Source organism: Ambystoma mexicanum, chromosome 10, assembly GCF_040938575.1.
Source record: "Ambystoma mexicanum isolate Mex_15411 chromosome 10, UKY_AmexF1_1, whole genome shotgun sequence".
NCBI classification, from domain to species: domain Eukaryota; kingdom Metazoa; phylum Chordata; class Amphibia; order Caudata; family Ambystomatidae; genus Ambystoma; species Ambystoma mexicanum.
This window is the reverse complement of record NC_090932.1, coordinates 1647128030-1647146797: the sequence shown is the minus strand read 5'-3', so window position 1 is coordinate 1647146797 and position 18768 is coordinate 1647128030. Positions and strand designations below refer to the sequence as shown.

General features: G+C 47.6%; 1 protein-coding gene across 6 annotated transcripts in view; it reads left to right on the top strand.

Annotated features, from left to right (window-relative positions):
* The window catches only part of EP400 (E1A binding protein p400), a 1542855-nt gene that overhangs the window by 1048734 nt on the left and 475353 nt on the right, over positions 1 to 18768 (top strand). For all 6 annotated transcript variants that reach the window (XM_069620067.1, XM_069620064.1, XM_069620063.1 and 3 more), the window contains 2 exons: positions 18150 to 18352; positions 18445 to 18614. In XM_069620067.1, the coding sequence (XP_069476168.1) occupies positions 18150 to 18352; positions 18445 to 18614 (373 nt within the window). The remainder of the gene's footprint in view (positions 1 to 18149; positions 18353 to 18444; positions 18615 to 18768) is intronic.

The following is an 18768-nucleotide window of genomic DNA, read 5'->3' as shown; positions in this document are numbered from 1 at the left end:
ACCTAGTATCCCCTGTGTCTATAAACTCATGTAGCAGTCAAATGCTACCCTTTCCTATCGAAATGGCTGGTGGCAGTGGTTTTACAACGAACTACAATGATTTTTCCCGACCGCGAACACCGGCAGCTAAAAATCGTGGGAGCCATGTTTTTCAAAAAGGCGTCTGAGCCTCCTTTGTTGAAACAGGTCCCGGTCTTCTTTTTTCAGCATTTCTTTTTGGAACGGTCCTCCTAGAGTTTCTCTGCGCGCCAAACCAGGTTTGGTTCCTTTGTTCCTACACCGGGCTTCAGGACTGAAGACCGCCTCTGGCGCCTGAGTGTCTGTGGTGGGCAGGAAGTGGGGGAGGTGCCCGAAGCTCCCTGTGCTTAGTCTCCTAGGAGACCTGAATGCACTCTTGCGTGATTGGCTGGCTGACTGTCCGGCAAGGACCCTACTGGGTGAGTGGCAGCTAGGCTGAAATGAATGGGAGAAAACTGTTTTAAAGGCAAGTCTCTTGGACTGGAAAGCAGAGTCGACCACTCGAATGAAAGAACCGAAGACAAGCTGAAAGAGGACGGTTGCTGCAACTCCTAGACCGTTGGTTTGCCCGGTGAAGCCCTGCTGCAGGTCCGAATCACCAAGTTCATCTCGACAGAGAACCCTTCAAGGACGACTTCTCCCTTTGAGTTGGTGGGACCCAATCAACGCGTAAGCCACCTGGACAACATTCTCAGAGCTGGTTGTATTTTCCTCAGAGTGCTTCAGGAAACCAAATAACCAGGGAGAAGTTTGTGTGCTCGACTACAGCTACTGGAATCGAAGATTTGCCAGTTTGCCAGCTTTGTGACCAGTACCCATGTAGTGCAGGAGTCCCCTGACGTCCTCCCTCTTGTCTCCTCGACTGAGGCTCAGGAACAGCGAGATCTGCAGGAACTGCCAGGAACAGAAGTCTTCAGCTGCATCTTTTTCTTCAATCTGAGGTACTGTGAAAACCCGACCGAGAGAACTAAACTCTCACTGCGAAAGTGCGTGAAACTTTGGCAACTTGCAGGCCTAGTCTGCTTGTGACCCGACATGTGAATCTTTCTTCTATGAACTACTTCTGAGAACCGTGGCAAAGACTTTTCCGTTTAATTACCAGAACCGTTTATACCTATACAAGACTCTAGCCCATTGACTTTGGCCTACCTATTGCATTGAATCAACCCCTCTGGTGAACTCAAACGATTTGCACTGGTTACGACTAACTAACATTCATTTTATGATTTTATGCCTTTTTGCTCCTACTTCAAATGTTCTGAATGCCATTTTGCTCCACCTTCAAAGTATTTTAAATGCCTCAGAATCTGATGGTGTGAAGTACTGTAGTATATTTTTGTGTGATATTGATTACCTCCTTTTAGTTAATGTTTTCTAACTGACTAATAAATTGAAAAGTGTTTTACCAAGAAACCTTGAGTATAAGTGTCTATCTGAATACTTGTGATTGTAGACCTTTGTGTAACACCCTTACAGCTCTCATTCCCTCTTGAGATAAGCCTGGATGCTCAGCTCGCTACCAAAAACTGTGTGATACAAACTTATACCAAAGATTGGTTTTGCTTACACCTGTAGTCATAGTTGTGTGTATTGGTCCTCGAGGGTACTGCATACGAACTTTGCCTAACACGTGCCCATGTCTCGGGAGTAAAGCTCAGCGGCAACGTGTTCGCATTGGAAGCAAGATGAGAAAGAGCAACACAGGCTCGATCCCAGCGTCCATGCTTAGAAACCTCTGGGTATTAAGCGCATAATAAATAACTATCAACATCATTTCGTCAAAATGGTCCTGGCCTTCTTTTTTTGCCATTTCTTTTTGAAAAGGTCCTTGAGATTTACTCTGCATGCCAAACCAGGTTTGGTCCCTTTGTTAGTTTTGTCGTTTCTGGGATTCACGAGTGAAGCCCGCCTCTAGCTCCAGTATGTCTGGCAGGGGCAGGAAGTGGTGGAGGTGCCCAAAACTCCCTGTGGTTAATCCCCTTGGTTACAGAAATGCACCCAAAGGTGATTGGCCGGCTGACTGTCTGGCAAGGACAGCCATCCTGCTGTGTGATTGACAGCTAGGCTGGAATGAATGGGAGATACCTGCATAAAAGGCAAGACTTTTTGGCTTGGAAGTCCGGGTCCACTGGACGAAGGAATCTGAAGAACTTTGAAGAGACGCCTGCTGCAACTCCTGGACCGTTGGTTTGCCTGGTGAAGCCCTGCTGCTGTGCTGAAGCTCTGAATTCGTATCGAATAGAGAAGCTCTGAAAGGACGACCTCTCCCTTTGAGTTGGTGGAACCAATCAACTCCAAAGTAAGCCCGTCTGGACATCCTCTCAAAGCTGGCTGTACTTCCACTGCGATACTGCTGGAACTGAAGTGCCAGGGAGAGGAACACCAGATTGTGTGCGTTGCTTTTTCGTCGGACCGCAGCGCCTGGAAGATCCTCTGGACTTCCCTGATGCAGGACTGACCAAGCCTGAGCCACCTCTATAGAGTGCTGGACCCCAGATGTGAGGAAAGTCCAGAGTGGTATCTGAGAACCGCTGTGTTGCTATTTTCTGTCAGACGTGAGGAGCTGAAACACTGAGGAACCACTGAATTGAAGTTTGCCCATTGCTCCCGCTGACCTTCCCATTGCAGAGCAGGATTCCCCAGACGGCCTCCCTCTTGTCCCCACAAGTGAGTCTCCGGTACAATATGATCTGCAGAGCTGTACAGGAACAGAAGCCAGCTGGAACCATTTCTTCTAACCACACTTACTGTAAAGTCTAAGAACTTACCTCTTGTTGGGTAGACTTGCTTGCTTTCAGTTAAGATCTGTCTTGGTTACCTTGCAGAGTTGCTAAAGCTTTGCACCTCACCAGCCTCCCAGTGTGTGGCCCTTCAAGTGTTCTATTTTCAACAAACATTTCTAAAAAAAAATAAAAAAGTTGCGATTCTTTTTACCTACCTGCAAAGATCTTCAGCTCCCCTTGACATTGTGCAATTAACATTGGCTGTCCTGGCTCCCTGAGAGAATCCTCTTTACTGCTCACTTTGTGCTTTGGCCTTTTCCCCGGGAAAGGGTTCATTTACTCTTCATTGGAAGGTTTTAAAAGCACTTACCTGTTTAGGAATTATTTGTTAACCTTTGTTTTATTCCTCTATTCGGTCTTTTGCGCTAAACTCAATATTGCTCTAAATGTACCAGTGATAAATCAATGTCCACAGTGTCCTTGCTATTTAAGTCGCCTGAGGGTGTAGGTCGTGTCTGTGTGCCATCCCCAAAGGGTATCATCTGTTTTAGAGAAACTGTTTTGAAGTGTATTTTAATTGTTACATATATTGCTCCCTCCTGAAGAAGGCTTACACAACTGACTGAAATAAATTAATAATTGTTTTATCAAGAAACCTTGAGTATAAGTGTTTATTTGAATAACTGCTACTGTGAAACTCTGTGTCACATTACTGCTCACATTGACCCCTCTTGAAGGTAAGCCTGGCTGCTCAACCACACTACCAACCTGTGTAGTACAGATGTATACCAAAGGTTGGGTCCCTAATGCCATGAGGTCCAGGTTATTGTAGTGCACCCAAAGGGTACTGCATACAATCTTGCCTAACAATGGGTGTGACTATAACACTATCCCTAACGTGACGTTTGTTGTACCCGAAATCCCTCGCGTGTCGAGGTCCCTCAGATTGTTTTTTTCCGCCAACCTAGTTGGTCGCTTATGCGGAGGTCAGTTTTTATATTGCTTAGTTTCCACGGCCTACGGTTGTCTAGTCAGCTTCGACAACCTTCTCAACGACTACTTTGTGGGTTTCCTCTGCCGACATCTGCAACTGCTCGGCAACTGTGACCTGCTAGTCTGTCAACTGCGTGGCCTCTGCCCTCTGGCCTGGCCCTTACAGTAGGGAGAGTGGGGCCCTGGGTTTTTATTCCTCTATCTGAGAATGTATTTCCTTCACCCCTCTTTCTCTTCTTGGTCTGGCTGCTGGTAACCTCTCCTTTGGAGAGGAATCCTTTTAATTTCTGCCTGTTGTGTAACAGCAAATTTCCCTGGAAAGACAACCAGCACCTGTAAACTCTTTCGACTGAAGACGTTGAAAGACAGGCAGACTAAACGGTGGGCGGCCTACGCTATGCAGGCCGAAAACCTTCACCCTGTCGGCGCCGTCGCTTCAGACGAGTATTCTGTTGGCAGCCATGGCTCTGAATTGGAAGCAGTCAACCTCTCAGCGGAGCTTGCGTGCTCCCAGATGCCTGTCCTGGCACCGACGGGCCACCAGCACTGTTATGAGGAGATCACACCCCAGCGACAAGGGCACCCACACACCAAGTGTACTCAAGCACACAACCCCTAAGGCCTCTTCAGAGTCGTCGAAGAAGCGCTTGACGACCACAGGACCGCTGAAGATTTTGAAGGCAACTTCCGAAACACAACCACATTCGCGACTGGTCATCCTTCTGGAACGGGCGTACCCCCTAAAAAATCCACTGTCGACCCGCCATCCAAGGGCGCACAAGCACAGAAGGACCTAGTTGATTCGCCAAAGAGTACACGGGTATCCCTTCTCGCCAAGAGGACTATTCTGAAGCCCCCCAGCACTTTCTCTAAGGCCTTACTAGGAAAATCATCCCCTTCTGCGCAGCCCTTCTCGTCTCTTGACCATTCTGTTTCATCTCTATGGACTAGGGAAAGGTTGGAGCAATACATGGCCAAAATTGCCAAGTTCATTGACTTTTCAGACCAAAATATTATACCCAAAAGACCTAGGGAAGTGGACTCTTGCCCCATCCCCTCCAAATTTCAGAAACACTTCACTTCTGCACAGGGACACCAATAAGACATCTTGAATGTCCTAGATGACCGAACCCAGGAGGATTCTTTATGAAGAGCTTAACCCCTTTGATCAAGACCCAGCTGATCAGGACCCAAACTGGGAAACGCGGCAGAGGACCTATGGCCCTTGGCTTACACAGACGCATACCGCTAATCCAGACGTCATCTCTCTAGATCCCCCTTCTACTCCTCCACAAAGAGATTAGTCACCTGTTGACGACCAGATGTTGTTCAACTCCATTTTAAAAAGAGCAGCCAACCATTTTAAAATTGCAGTTCACAAAGCCACTCCAGACTCAGACTTCATGGAGGATGTCCTCAAGGAAAAGGCTCCAACTAGCCAAGCCATTCCTTTACTGAATTCTCTAAGGAGGCGCCTGGCCCCTTCTTTGCTGTCCCCATCTCTCACGCGAGCAGTTAACCCCTGCGTTGAGAAACTATTTCGCCCATGACCCTCCGGCCCCCCTCTACATCCGGGGTCATGCCACACCAGACTCCTTGGCCGTTACGGCTACTCAGAAGAGGGCAGGAGTATGACTGTCCTCAGCAGAATCCCCTCCGGACAAAGACTGAAAGAAGCTTTACACCCTGGGTAATTGGGTCACCACCTCTGCGGCCTACTACAAAAGGATCACAAATAACACCACGCTCCTGGCGAGTTAGTGATGTCCAGTGCGGCCTAGTGCAAGTTCCAGAGCCCACCCGAACACGCCCGTTGGCGGTCGCGGCTGAAGGCAGACAAGTAACCCAAAACATACTGAAAAACACACAGGAGTCGGCTGAAACCGCTGCAAGCACCCTCGCTCAGGGTACCCTATATAAAAGGCATACCTGATTAAAAAACTCTGGGTTCAAACCTGAAACTCGGGCCTCTTTAATTAACAAGCCAGTGGCGACTCCAACCTTTTTAGGAAAGCGGTTAACACCCTAGAGACGGCAAAGAAAGAACACAAGACTCTAAAGTCACTTAGCCAGATCATGGCTAAACCCTTTCACCAGCGTGGAGGCTCTAACGCATGCCGGTCCTTTCGTGGCCAATCCTGCTCCTGCTCGCCTCAGGGAATAACCCTGGGTCCTCCTGGTCAAGGCTCCTCTGGTAACTTCCAATACCAGCAATTTGGCACTCACAGGGGCAAGGGTAGAGGCAGAAACTCTACTCCTATAGGCTCCCCAGCCTCCACATCAAAGTGACTTGCCGTTTCCGGTCCCGTCCCACGGTTCCCTGTTCGGGGGTCGCCTGTCTTCATTCATCCACTCCTGGGAGGGGATCACTTCAGATCAGTGGGTACTAAAGACCATTTCCCACGGGTATTGTTTAGAGTTTCTCCGACCACCTCGCTACCACCCACTAAGATAGACGCCTGTCTTCAGAACACCTGCACATCCTGCTGGAAGTAGTTCATGTCCTGCTGGAAAAGGGTGCCATCAAAGTCTACCCTCTTCTCCTACTTCCTTGCACCCAAAAAAGGATCTCGCCATGCGCCCTGTTTTAGACCTGCGCTCGATATCAAACCTCATATGTTCAGGATGACACTTCAGGATGTAATCCCACTGCTGCTGGAGGGGGATTACATGGCCACATGGACATGAAAGATGCATGCTTTCATATTTTAATTTTGCCAGTGCACAGAGTACATCAGGTTCACACCCTATTAGTTCAAGGTTCTCCCCTTCGGCATTGCCTCAGCCCAAAGGATGTTCACAAATGTACTGGCGGTCGTAGCAGTAGTAGCGGCTCACCTGCACAGGCAGTCCATCCCACCCTATCCCTACCTCGACAACTGGCTCATAACCGGAGATTTGTACAGAACATGCAAGACAAATACCCAGACGGTAAATCTCCTTCAGCCTAGGATTCTCGATCAACGAGAAAAAATGCAGCCTAAATCCCAGCCAAGTCAAACAGTTTCTTTGGGCTCTAATTCGGACAAAAGACGGGGTCGTCTTTCCTTCCAACGAGAGGGTTCAAAACATGCTGTTCCTGATCCCTCATGTTGCCAGTCACCAGGTGACCGTATGCAAAGCCATGCGGCTGATGGGGATGATGGCTTCTTGTGTCTACCTAGTTCCTCACGCTCATCTGCGCCCCATGCAAAAGGGAAAATGGGATCAGGCCAGCAGGACAATATATTGGTTCTTGGCAGCTGTTAGGCCGAATTCTCAGAAATGTGCTAATTCCTCTCTACCTTGGAGACCCCTAGTAACTTTGCTGTATTTTTAGGACTTTTTAACCTGGAGAGAGTGAGACCCTTTTTTCCCACACTCCCATGTATTTTGTCAGGATTTGAACACTGAGTTTCTTTTGTTTGTGGAGTCTGACAAACTCCATAGGCATCATCGTTTACATTGCCACACAGCACCTTCAGTGCAGTGGCACAGGGAAGTCTTTTAGATTTCCAAAGTTTTGAATACCTTCTCTTGGGTAAACTACTGTTTCCAAGAGCAGTAAAGTGAAATTTAATTTACTTACATTTGCAACTTTCTAGACCCAGCACACACTATTTTGCCATAGGGTGCTGGAGGGGTTACTTTGTCTAGTTTTTCATGTAACATCTTTGTTACCCTTTACTCGATGAATGGCTGGTGGCAGTGGTTTACTTTTAACTACTGTGGTGTGCTTTTACCGCGGGCTGCGTTCGCAGCTGCAGAAAAGTATCCAAGGGTTCAATTTTTGTGAAATGGCGGCGGTCTTCTTTTTTTGGCCATTTCTTTGTAGAATGGTCCTCCAGGAGATTTACTCTGCGCGCCAAACCAGGTTTGGTCCCTTTGTACGTTTTGTCTTGGCGGGATTCATGAGTGACCCCCGCCTCTGGGTCAAGGGTGTCTGACGAGGACAGGAAGCGAGCGAGGGAGGTGCCCGAAACTCCCCGTACTTAGTCTCCTTCTAGACAGGAATGCACTCCTAGGTGATTGGCCGGCTGGCTGTCCGGCAAGAACAGCCACCCTGCTGGGTGACTGACAGCTAGGCTGGAATGAATGGGAGAAGCCTGCACAAAGGGCAAGGCTTTTTGGCTTGGAAAGAGTGTCAACCACTGGCCGATGGAATCCGAAGAACATGGAAAAGACACATGCTGCAACTCCTGGACATTTGGTTTGCCCGGTGAAGCCCTGCTGCTGGTCTGAAGCTCAGAATTCGCCTGGACTAAAAAAGCCCTGCAAGGACAACTTCTCCCTTGAGTTGGTGGGACCAATCAACTCCAAAGTAAGCCACCTGGACATCCTCTCAGAGCTGGTTGAATTTCCACTGAAGTTCCTGCTGGAAACCCTAGAGCCAGGGAGAGGAACACCAGTTTGTGTGCATTGCTTTTAAGTTTGCCAAGAGCTCCAGGAAGATCCTCTGGACTCCAAGGAAGCAGGACTGACCGAGCCTGAACCACCTCAACAGAGTGCTGAAACCCAGATGCAAGGAAAGCCCATCTCGACAGCCAAGAGTCTGCGGTGTTGCTGTTTGCTTAGACGCGAGGAGCTGAAACCGCGAAGTGCCACTGAATAGAAGTTGGTCCTTTTCTGTCGCCGACTGTCCTGTTGCACTGAAGGAGTCCTCCAGACATCCTCCCTCTTGTCTCCACGACTGAGGCCCTTTTCTTCTAACCAAAGGTACTGTACTGTCTAAGAACTTGCCTCATGTTGTGTAACCTCACTTGTTCTCAATTGAGACTTGTCTTGGTTGCTTTTGTAGAGTTGCTATCAGCTTCTTTACCCCACAAGCCTGATCAGCTTGTGGCCCTGCTTTGATTTCTTCTTTTCTGCAAAGACTTCTAAAACATTGTTTGACTTTTACCTACCTGCAAGAAGTGCTTTAGCTCAGCTAGAATTTTGCCCAATTGACTTTGGCCTAGCCTGGCTCCCTGAATGACTTTTCTTCCATATGACATTGTGTTTGGCCTTCCTTCCACGAAGGGGTAATCTAATTTTGCATTGTTGGGTTTCTAGAGTACTTACCTGCTTCAGAATATTTGTGTGATCTTTTGTTTTATTCTAATAATCCTTTTCTTTGACATACTCATCAGTATTACTCTAAATGCAACAATGATATAGTAATATCCACAGTGTCCTGGATTTTTAAATCACTTGAGGGCGTAGGAATTGTCTGTGTCATCCCATGGGTATTTTCTAATTTAGAGAATCTAAGAGTGTGTATTCTGGAGTGTATTTGTGTGTTACTATTATATTGCCCCTTCTGAAGAAGGCTTATTCAACAAACTGATAAATTAATAACTGTTTAATCAAAATACCTTGTGTGTAAGAGTTTATTTGAATAGTTGTGACTTTGAATCTGTGTAACTCCCCTACAGCTCTTGATAAGCCTGGCTGCTCAACACGCTAACAACCTGTGTAGTAGAGGCTTATACCAAAGGTTGGGCTCCTATTGCCAGCAGGTCCGGGTTTTTGTAGTGCACCCAAAGGGTACTGCATACAGTCTTGCCTAACAGCAGCCCTTGTCCAGTCTATGCAGTGGTGGTCAAGGGAAAACCTTCTGCATGGGAAAACCTTCACCACCCCCGCAGCGGAAGCCACTCTCACCACAGCTGCATCTGAATGGCTGGGGAGCTCACCTCCTTCAACAGACTACGCAATGCGTGGGGTCTCCAGCAGTAGCATCCAGTCACATCAACCTGTTGGTACTGCTAGCAGTGTTCAAGGCCCTGAAGGCCTTCCAGAGACACCTCCAGGGGTAAACGGTTTTAGTCCTCACGGACAGTACTACGGCCATGTAATACTTAAACAAAAAGGGGGTCACTCACTCTCTAGGGCTGTCCAAACTGTCCCAAAACATCTGGAAGTGGGCAATCCCACACATGTTCCTCGTTTCACTACATGTTCCAGGGGAACTCAATCTCCTGGCAGATGTATTCATCAGGGACATTTAACCTTACCCGTAGAGCACGAGTGGTGGCTACACGAGGCTATTTTACTCATCGTCTGCACTCCCTGTGCTTAGTCTCCTAGGCGACAAGAATGCACTCCTAGATGATTGATCGGCTGGCTGTCCTTCAAGGACAGCCACCCTGCTGCTTGATTGACAGCTAGGCTGGAATGAATGGGAGAAACCTGCATAAAAGGCAAGGCTTTTTGGCTTGGAATGCAGAGTCTACCACTGGACGAAGGAATCCGAAGAAGAACTTGGAAGAGACGCCTGCTGCAACTCCTGGACCTTTGGTTTGCCCGGTGAAGCCCTGATGCTGTGCTGCAACTCCAAGTTCGTTTCGACTAGGGAAGCCCTGCAAGGACGACTTCTCCCCTTGAGTTGGTGGGACTAATCCACTCCAGAGTAAGCCGCCTGGACATCCCCTCAGATGAAATTCCACTGTAGTTGCTGCTGGAACCGAATAGCCAGGGAGAGGAACACCAGATTGTGTGCATTGGTTTAAAGTTGGCCAAGAGCTCCAGGAAGATCCTCCGGACTCCCGGGAAGCAGGACTGACCGAGCCTGAGCCAACTCAACTGAGTGCTGGACCCAAGATGCAAGGAAAGCCCATCTCGACAGCCAAGAGTCTGCAGTATTGCTATTTGCTTAGGCGTGAGGAGCTGCAACCGCAAAGTGCCACTGAATAGAAGTTGGTCCTTTTCTGTTTGACGATCGTCCCGTTGCAGTGCAGGAGTCCACAAGACGTCCTGCCTTTTGTCCCCATGACTGAGGCCCAGGAACACGGTATTTGCAGAGCTGCACAGGAACAGAAGCCAGCCAAAGCCCTTTTCTTCTAACCAAAGGTACTGTACAGTAAGAACTTACCTCTTGTTTTAACCTTAGTTCTCCTCTGCTGAGACTTGTCTTGGTTTCTCTGTGGAGTTGCTAACAACTTCTTTACTTCACAAGCCTAACCAGCTTGTGGCACTGCTTTATTTTTTTCTTTCTACAAAGACTTCTAAAACATTGTGCAAGACTTTTACTTACCTGCAAGAAGTGCTTCAGCTCACCTAGACTTTTGCCCAATTGACTTTGGCCTAGCCTGGCTCCCTGAATGACTCTTCTTCCCTCTGACATTGTCTTTGGTCTTCCTTTCAGGAAGGAGTTAACTAACTTTGCACTGGGGATTACCAAAAATACTTACCTGCTTCAGAATATTGTGATATCTTGTTCTGTTCCAATAATCTTTTTCTTTGACATACTGTTAAGTCTGATTCTAAATGCAAACAGTGGTATATTAATGTCCATAGTGTCCTAGTTACTAAAGTCACCTGAGGGTGTAGGAAGGGTCTGTGTGCCATCCCAAAAGGGTACTTACTGATTTAGAAGTATTAAGAGTGTGTGTTTGTGTGTTCCTATTATATTGACCCCTTTTGAAGAAGGCTTACTCTTACTGATTTTTAATTACAATTAATAATTGTTTAATCAAGAAACCTTGTGTGTAAGAGTTTAATGGAATACTTGTCACTGTGAATCTCAGTGCAACTCCCCTACAGCTCACATTGACCCCTCTTGAGATTAGCCTGGCTGCTCAACACGCTACCAACCTGTGTATTACAGACTTAAACCAAAGGTTGGGTTCCTATTGCCAGGAGGGCAGGGTTGTTGTAGTGCACCCAAAGGGTACTGAATACAATCTTGCCTAACAGCCGTTCCCAGCAGTAACCGTCTAAAGTTACCATCTGCGGGACAAACAATATCAAATTCATTGGCCTAGAACAGTCTGCAGGGAGCCAGGACAGCCAAAGTCCATTTGAAACAGTCTATGGAGCTGAGACACTTCTTAGAATTAAAGTCATGCACAAAGTTAGTTTGTTAGAAAATCACTTGTATGGTCACAATCTTTTAAGCCTGAGCAAAAAGTTGGAATCAAATCCAAGAGTAAGCCACTGCAATTCCCAACTGAGAAAAGCACAGCTAAAAGACAGTGAGATAAGTACCCCAAGTCTAGACAGTACCTCTGGTTTGAAGAAGTGGTCCAGCTGGATTCTGTCCTGTTACAGCGGTGCAGACCTTGTGTTCCTGAGCCTCAGTCGTGGGGACAAGAGGGAGGACGTCTGACAGGCCCCTGCGGCGGTATTTGGGAGGTCATCGTCAGCTATGGGCTCTTTTCGATTCAGCAGCACTTCACTTTTTTTTTTGTTTTTGGTGAAGAAAATTAATTGCACCTTTACAAATATACATCCAAAGATATAGTGCAAAAAGTTTCCAAAACACTAATTTACACGTTACAATAGTTTGACTCATTTATACCACAGTTACCAAAAAAAATATATATACTTCCCAATTTCTCATAGGGAATTAACTGGTTAAACATTTTCATTCCTGGTCGTAAAAGAACAGCGATAATATTTAAAACAAAGCCTTGGTGATACTACTACTGGTCAAGGACAAATCGCATTAAACCAAATGACTATCGGGCATGTCACACATTTGGCCATGTAGGCGTATCCTAGCACATTTCAAGGGTCAGTTCATTCAATCAATCCTTCTACTAGCAATGTGAGGAGGGACATAACGGATCTCGCTGCCCAGGGAACTGCCCGGGTCGAAACGTCTGAAAGCATCTGCCACATTCTATTTTTTGGGATGTGCATCTTAAGCAAAGGCAACGCAAGAGATTTTGGCATAAGTAAGGGATCAACTTTTCCCATCAGAAAATATACATCCCCGAACAACGCTGTCATAAATATACGGTACACATACTTGCACCCAATAGATCAAGTTTGTTGGCCCAATGTTTCTTCTTTTAAGGAAGCCTCGATCTTGCCCACAAGTCGGACTGTCGCCAATATTGTCGAGTTGCTGCTACCCCACATACAGTGACTTTCGTGATGCGAAGAAGTTGCTATGTGGGTACCCAATCATATCTGTCTTGCGCTTTCAAAATAGGGACAGTACATGAATAGTTGCTGTAAAGTTTCTGTTCCGTTTGAATTTGCACAAAATCGGCAGTTATGACCGAGATCGGAGGCTCTAAAACCAATCCATTTGTTAATTAGGAAAACCCGTGTGGATTAGATCAAGTCAGAATCTCATGTAGGTTGCCCAAGCTTTATTGTCGGGAAAACACAAGAGATAGCGACTGTGTAGCGTCTGCGCGTGTCTAAAGTTGGCATAATTTGTGAATGAGCACAACGGGCAATTTTGTCCGAGTTGCTAGCCCAAGCGTTCAAATGAACACGCTTCTTTTACCAACCCTGGGCGCTCAATGATATCTTGCTTGTTTGAATAAAGAGATGCAATAACCCTTTTTCGCTTTTTCAGCGCTTAGTAAACCGCACTGTTGCAGATCTCTGATACCGGTTGAGCTTCCTTCACTCCTTGGATCTTGCACTCTGGTGAGGGGACTCGAGGTCTGGTCGTCCTGCTTCTGGAGGGGTCTTAGTCTCCTGGAGCTTCTGGCCGGGTTTTCAGACATTGCACTCGACTACAGATTACTCGATCCCAGGTACTCTGTTATTGCAGCAGCGAAGAAGTACAGCCAGTCGGGGAAGATGGTCCGGCGGAGTTCGTCTCTGGGTTAGTTGGTCCCACTAAACCAAGGGAAGAAGTTGTCGCTTCCGGAGCTTCTCTGCCGATTTGAAAAAGGAGTTTCAGCACAGCAGCAGGGCTTCAAAGGGCAATTCAAAGGGGCAGGAGGATGCAGCAAGCTTAGTTCCCGGTTTCTTCGTCAGGTATTTCTCCCAGTGGTCGACTCTGCCTCTAGTCCCAAAACCCTTGCCTTTTAAGTAGGTTTCTCTCATTCATGCACAGCCTAGGCTGTCAATCACATAGCAGGGTGGCTGTCCTGAAAGGACAGCCAGCCAATCGGGACTGGTTGCATTCATGCACTCCTGGAGACAAAGGACAAGGGAGTTTCGAGAACCTCCCTCACATCCTGCCTTTCCAGACACTGTAGCCAGAGGCAGGTTTTAGGGCTGAAGCCTGCCAAAGGCAAAACCAAGGGCTCAAATCTACCTTGGCGCGCAGAGGAAAACCCAAGAAAGACCTCACAAACAGTAAATGGTGAAAAAGAAAGTCAGGGGCCATATTGACAAAATGGTCCCCCATGAGGTTTCAGCCTGCCGTAGAAGAGCACAATGGCAGTAAACATTCAACCACTGCCACCAGTCATTTAACATTTTTATAAGGGGCTATTAGGTAACCCCCAGCACTCCACATAAAATGGTGTTTGCTGGACCTACAAAGAGAAAAATAGGTCAATTTCACTTTACCATTCTTGGGAACAGTTCACCAAGAAAAAGTATTTAAACCTTATGGGAAACCTAAAGGATTTCTCTGGGACACTGCACTGAAGGTGCTGTGTCACACCATACAAAATGTAGATGCCTATGTGTAGAGACTGGTAGGCGGTGTCTGTACTTCCGCTCTCTATATGGTAGAGGAGAGGCACAGAGGACCCCAGCCAGGATTCTCTATTGTGGTAGCAATGGACGAGCAATCAAGGCCTAGCTTCTCAGGAGGTGATGCGGGCTGGTTCTTAAGTACAGTGTAGTCCCCGAACCCCCACAAAGGAATGTCCACACACTGTATTACTGAAAACAGTCTTTATATAATTAATATTCAAAGGTATGTACACGATCACAATAACGCACTTTGTACTTGGAAGTCAATAATGATAAATATATACACGTCTAGAGTGGTACCACTAATGTTATCAAATCTCATTAAAGTGCATCAACTGTACGGTTAAAATGTCACACAGATCAATAACGAGTAAACCAGCAATAGAGATAGGCAGGAATGTAAGATGGTTGAAACAATAGGCAGAATGCTGACCCCTACCAATAGGCACAGTTCTGTGTGGAGACCCCCCCCCCCCCCCAACCTGGGCAACCTGTAAATAAAGATATATAGCACAAGCCCAGTCCATATGTTCAATAGTCTTACTTCTTCCTGTTAAGGTTTTAACCCCCCCCCCCCCCAAATAATGTACCTGGTGGAGTAGAGTTCTCCGACGATGCACCGACCGATCCTTCTTGAGTGCCTCCCTTTAAGGCGGGAGTCACGGGTCGTCGAACGCCCGACGGTGAACAGGGTGAACTACGGCAAGGAAGTGACAGCTTTGTTCCTAGCAGTGCTCGTCGACGACAGAGCGTTGGCGTCCTGCAAGGAAGAGGCGTGCGGGGCACCTCGGTGACGATAGTTCTGGACCGCAAAGAGATGAAGAACTGTGGCCCAGCAAGGGCGTCAAGTCGTTGGCGTCTCTGCGGTCTGTAGGTGGCGGGAAACCCACCGGTGGATGCTCCTCGGCGCGTCGACGGTCGGGCCTTCTCCAGCGGGAGGCAAGCGGGTGACGATGCAGACGAGAGCGTTCGATGATCAATGGAAGTTCTTAGGCAAACGGGAGCACGGCGGCTCCGGTCGGCGACGGCGGTCGTCGACAGTGGCGGACAACAGTCCGGGTGCTTCTCCTTGGAGTTCCGCAGCAGTCCCCGTATCGGTCGGCAGCCTGTCGAAGGTCTGTCTACCAGGGAACGTTGGCAAAGATCAGCTGTCCACGATGGTCCCTCGTAGCTCGGGAAGAGGGCGCCTTACCAGGTCCTCTCTGGGTCAGTCCTTGGAGGCACAGCAGCTTTCAGATTGTGAAGGAGAGCAGCAGCAATTATTCTCGTCCAGCAGGGCTTCAAGGTCAAGCGTCAGTTAATCCAGTTACTCGTCGTGGACTTCAGCTTCTGAACACGATTCCTAGCAGTGAGAGGTCCCCAGATATACTGTTGATCTCCCATTCATTCCGCTGGGTCACACTGAAGCATCCAATCACGACTACGGGCATTCATGCAGGCAGGCAGCCAATCAGGCACGCAAGGTATTCAGGCCATTCACGTCTCACCAGACACTCAACAAGTTATGTGTATTGGGACAAGTACCGAGCCATTCAACACTCCAAGCTGCATTCATACCGGTTTCGGGCAGGGTTGTCTCAGTCATTGTGTCAACCACCAGATACTAGACACCCACAACACAGAATGCATATTCGTCACACAATCTATTCACCCAGGTCCCACCCACAGGAGGTACCCACAACATACATCACTGAGAAGGCTCCAGCTAGTCTGACTGGGCCTTCACAAAAACACCATATATGGCACTTCCATCCAACAGCCAATCAGGGGGAAGGGACAGAGTCAGGGCTTCCCAGGACTTTGGGAAAACAAGGTAATGGGTAATAGAAAGCAAGAGGCCACCGGTGCCATCTTGTTTTCCATCAGGAATCAACTGATCCCAATGGCAGGGCCGGGGTATCCCAAAATGGAGGATACTCTGCGCACCTGTCAAATTCAGCATGGAGCTTCCACCAGCCCATACCCTGCTCTGTGGGCCACCCACAGGTGCCCAAAAACATACACTAGGGGCACAGGGCTGTACCCCCACCCATGGGTGCCATAAGGGTATCCCACGGGTCCGTTCACCAAACCAAAAAAGAGAGCTGCACCGCCAGGAGTCCCACATGAACTCCTGCGCGGAAAACCCGACAGAACACACGATGAAAAGCAGTATACGGAGGCCCTGTCCCTCTGATGCATTTACAGCATCAAACTATGGAGTTTGTCAGACTCCAAAAACAGTGACAACACATAATCCAAAAAAGGTCAAAACACACGAGGGAAGGAGAAAAAGGTCTTACTCACTCCAGGGTTCAAATTAAAAAGTCCTAAAGTCCAGCAAAAGTGTTCAGGGTCTCTAAGGTTGAAGGGAATTGGCACAGAAATGAGAATTCTCCCTAACAGCCGAACCTCACAGCCTGGCTCCTGCAGCCTTAAAATTTGGACACTATTCGGTGCATTTGGAATGCAAGAAGATCCGGGCCAAGGCCAGGGCTTCCTCTATGTTGACTTGCTACAGGCACAAATGGAAGCGTTTCACAGTGTGGTGCCGGGCGTGGAAAGGTTTGCTGCCACACGTCACTGCCCTGCAGCTCCTCCCGTACCTGCTCTTACTGGCCAAGGCTGGTCTATCAAGGACCACCTGGCCTCCATAGCCCGGTACACACTGGCTCTGGGCAAGCTCACCTTGTGGACGCACAGGTTCGTTAAGGTGTTCCTCAAGGGTCTCTTCAGGACATACCCGCCGGTGAAAGCGCCTTCCCCGGCTTGTGAACTGAATATGGTACTAAGCACATGGAGCGTTTGAACCAATGCATCGTGCCCCTCTAATGTTTCTGTTATGGAACACTGCCTTCCTGTTAGCAATCACCTCGGCCAGGCGGGTCTGAGAGATACAGGCCCTATCCTGTAAGCTTCCGTATTTGTCCTTCTAGGCCGCTAAAGTGATTCTGCAAACTCCTCCTTCCTTACTACAATTGTTTACTATCCAATTAATATTGCAAAGTGATCTTATAATCCACCACTGTTAAAGTACTTGACTTGTGAATTTCACATCTGCCTTAGTGCATATGTCTATTTTCTTTTATGACTCCTAACTGTATTTGTGTTTTCTTGGACTAAGTGTATGCTTGGAGTTCTTTGTGCCTCACTACTGCACCCCTCCATCCTTAGAATAAGCCTGGCTGCTCAGCCATTCTTCCAAACATTTGTGTGGTCCAGGCCTAAACTAAAGTCTAACCCGGGTCACCTAAGGTGGGATTTTCCAAGTTCTATCACTGACAGCAACTTGTATAAAACTCTCTAAGAAGGTTACAGGGCATTTTATATTGGATCAGTACTTGTCTGGGAAGAAGTGGAGACCTCTCACCAGAGACACCTTTTATGATTTACAGCCCCTCCTAAACAGTGCTAATTTCCTAAATGTGTAGGGGTCTGATATAAGACTGCAGAGCTAACAACTTTACGAATGTATTGTGACTCAAGTACTTATTTTAACTGTTTAATGTGTATCTCTAGTTGCTGTTTCTTTACCACAAACACCAGGGGCTGCATGTCTCCTCTGGTCTGAACCTCTACATTCTTATACCTAACCCAAACCCACAATCTGTATTTGTTCTGCTAAAGAAATGATAAAAATGTGGCAAATGGAATTAGGCCAAATCGCTGCTCGATAAAAATGAGGAATACAAACAAAGCAGCAATGCTGTATGTTCTGTCTTCATGTTGGGGTAGATAGTTGCCTACTCCTTGCCAAGGGCGGTTGAGAAATCTTCCTAATAGTAGTAAAGCAAACTCTTAAACCCATAGACTTTCTGATGTGTGCCCTTGCTTTGTGTGAATTCCTGTGTGCCAATGAAAAGTACAAAGTCCATTTCCCCTCCAAGTCTAGCCTTGGTGTTCAGTTGAGTTAATAGTTGAATAGAGGTAGCAATAGGGGTCCTGCTGTGCCTTCTGAATTGGAGGATTCTTGGCATCTACTATAGGGCTGTAGAGAGATTCTCCTAGCATGCAGGCACCTTGTTTTAAATGTCATTACATGTATGACCTTTCACTACTGACTGTGTCCTCCTTTTCCAGGGTTCTTTGTGCCGTGCCAGCTGCTATTGCTGCTCCTCCTTCTCTGTACATCTCAAATCCACCGGCCTCTCTCACACATGGGTTAAGACTCCTGAAACTGCGGCTCCGTGAGCAAACTGCCTCATGTTTACAGCATCTCCGAGTAATGACCACCCCCCACTCTGTGCGGTTCCCAGACTTGCGTCTGGTCCAATATGACTCTGGTAAGTGGCTCTCCTAAGCCAAAAATAATTGTTTTCTGTGTCCTACTCACCTGTTTCTTTGATGATTTGTTGTTTCTTGACCCGGCACGTAGGCAAGTTTGAGGCTCTGGCAGTTCTGCTGCAGAAGCTGAAGTCTGAGGGGCGTCGAGTGCTCATCTTCTCCCAGATGATTCTGATGCTCGATATCCTGGAACTGTTCCTGAATTTTCATCTTTTCACCTATTTGCGCATTGACGAGAACGCCAACACGCAGGAGTGCCAGGTAAGACAACCTCCTAGCTAGACTTACGCACATGGCGACCTGCATCAGTATGGTGTTCTAGTAGCAGTATAGAATTTCCCAAATGACAGTCTTCCCATTACTCAGCCTTACTCCAGAGCCTTTAGCATCCATGTAATTCCCTGGCACCGAGTGA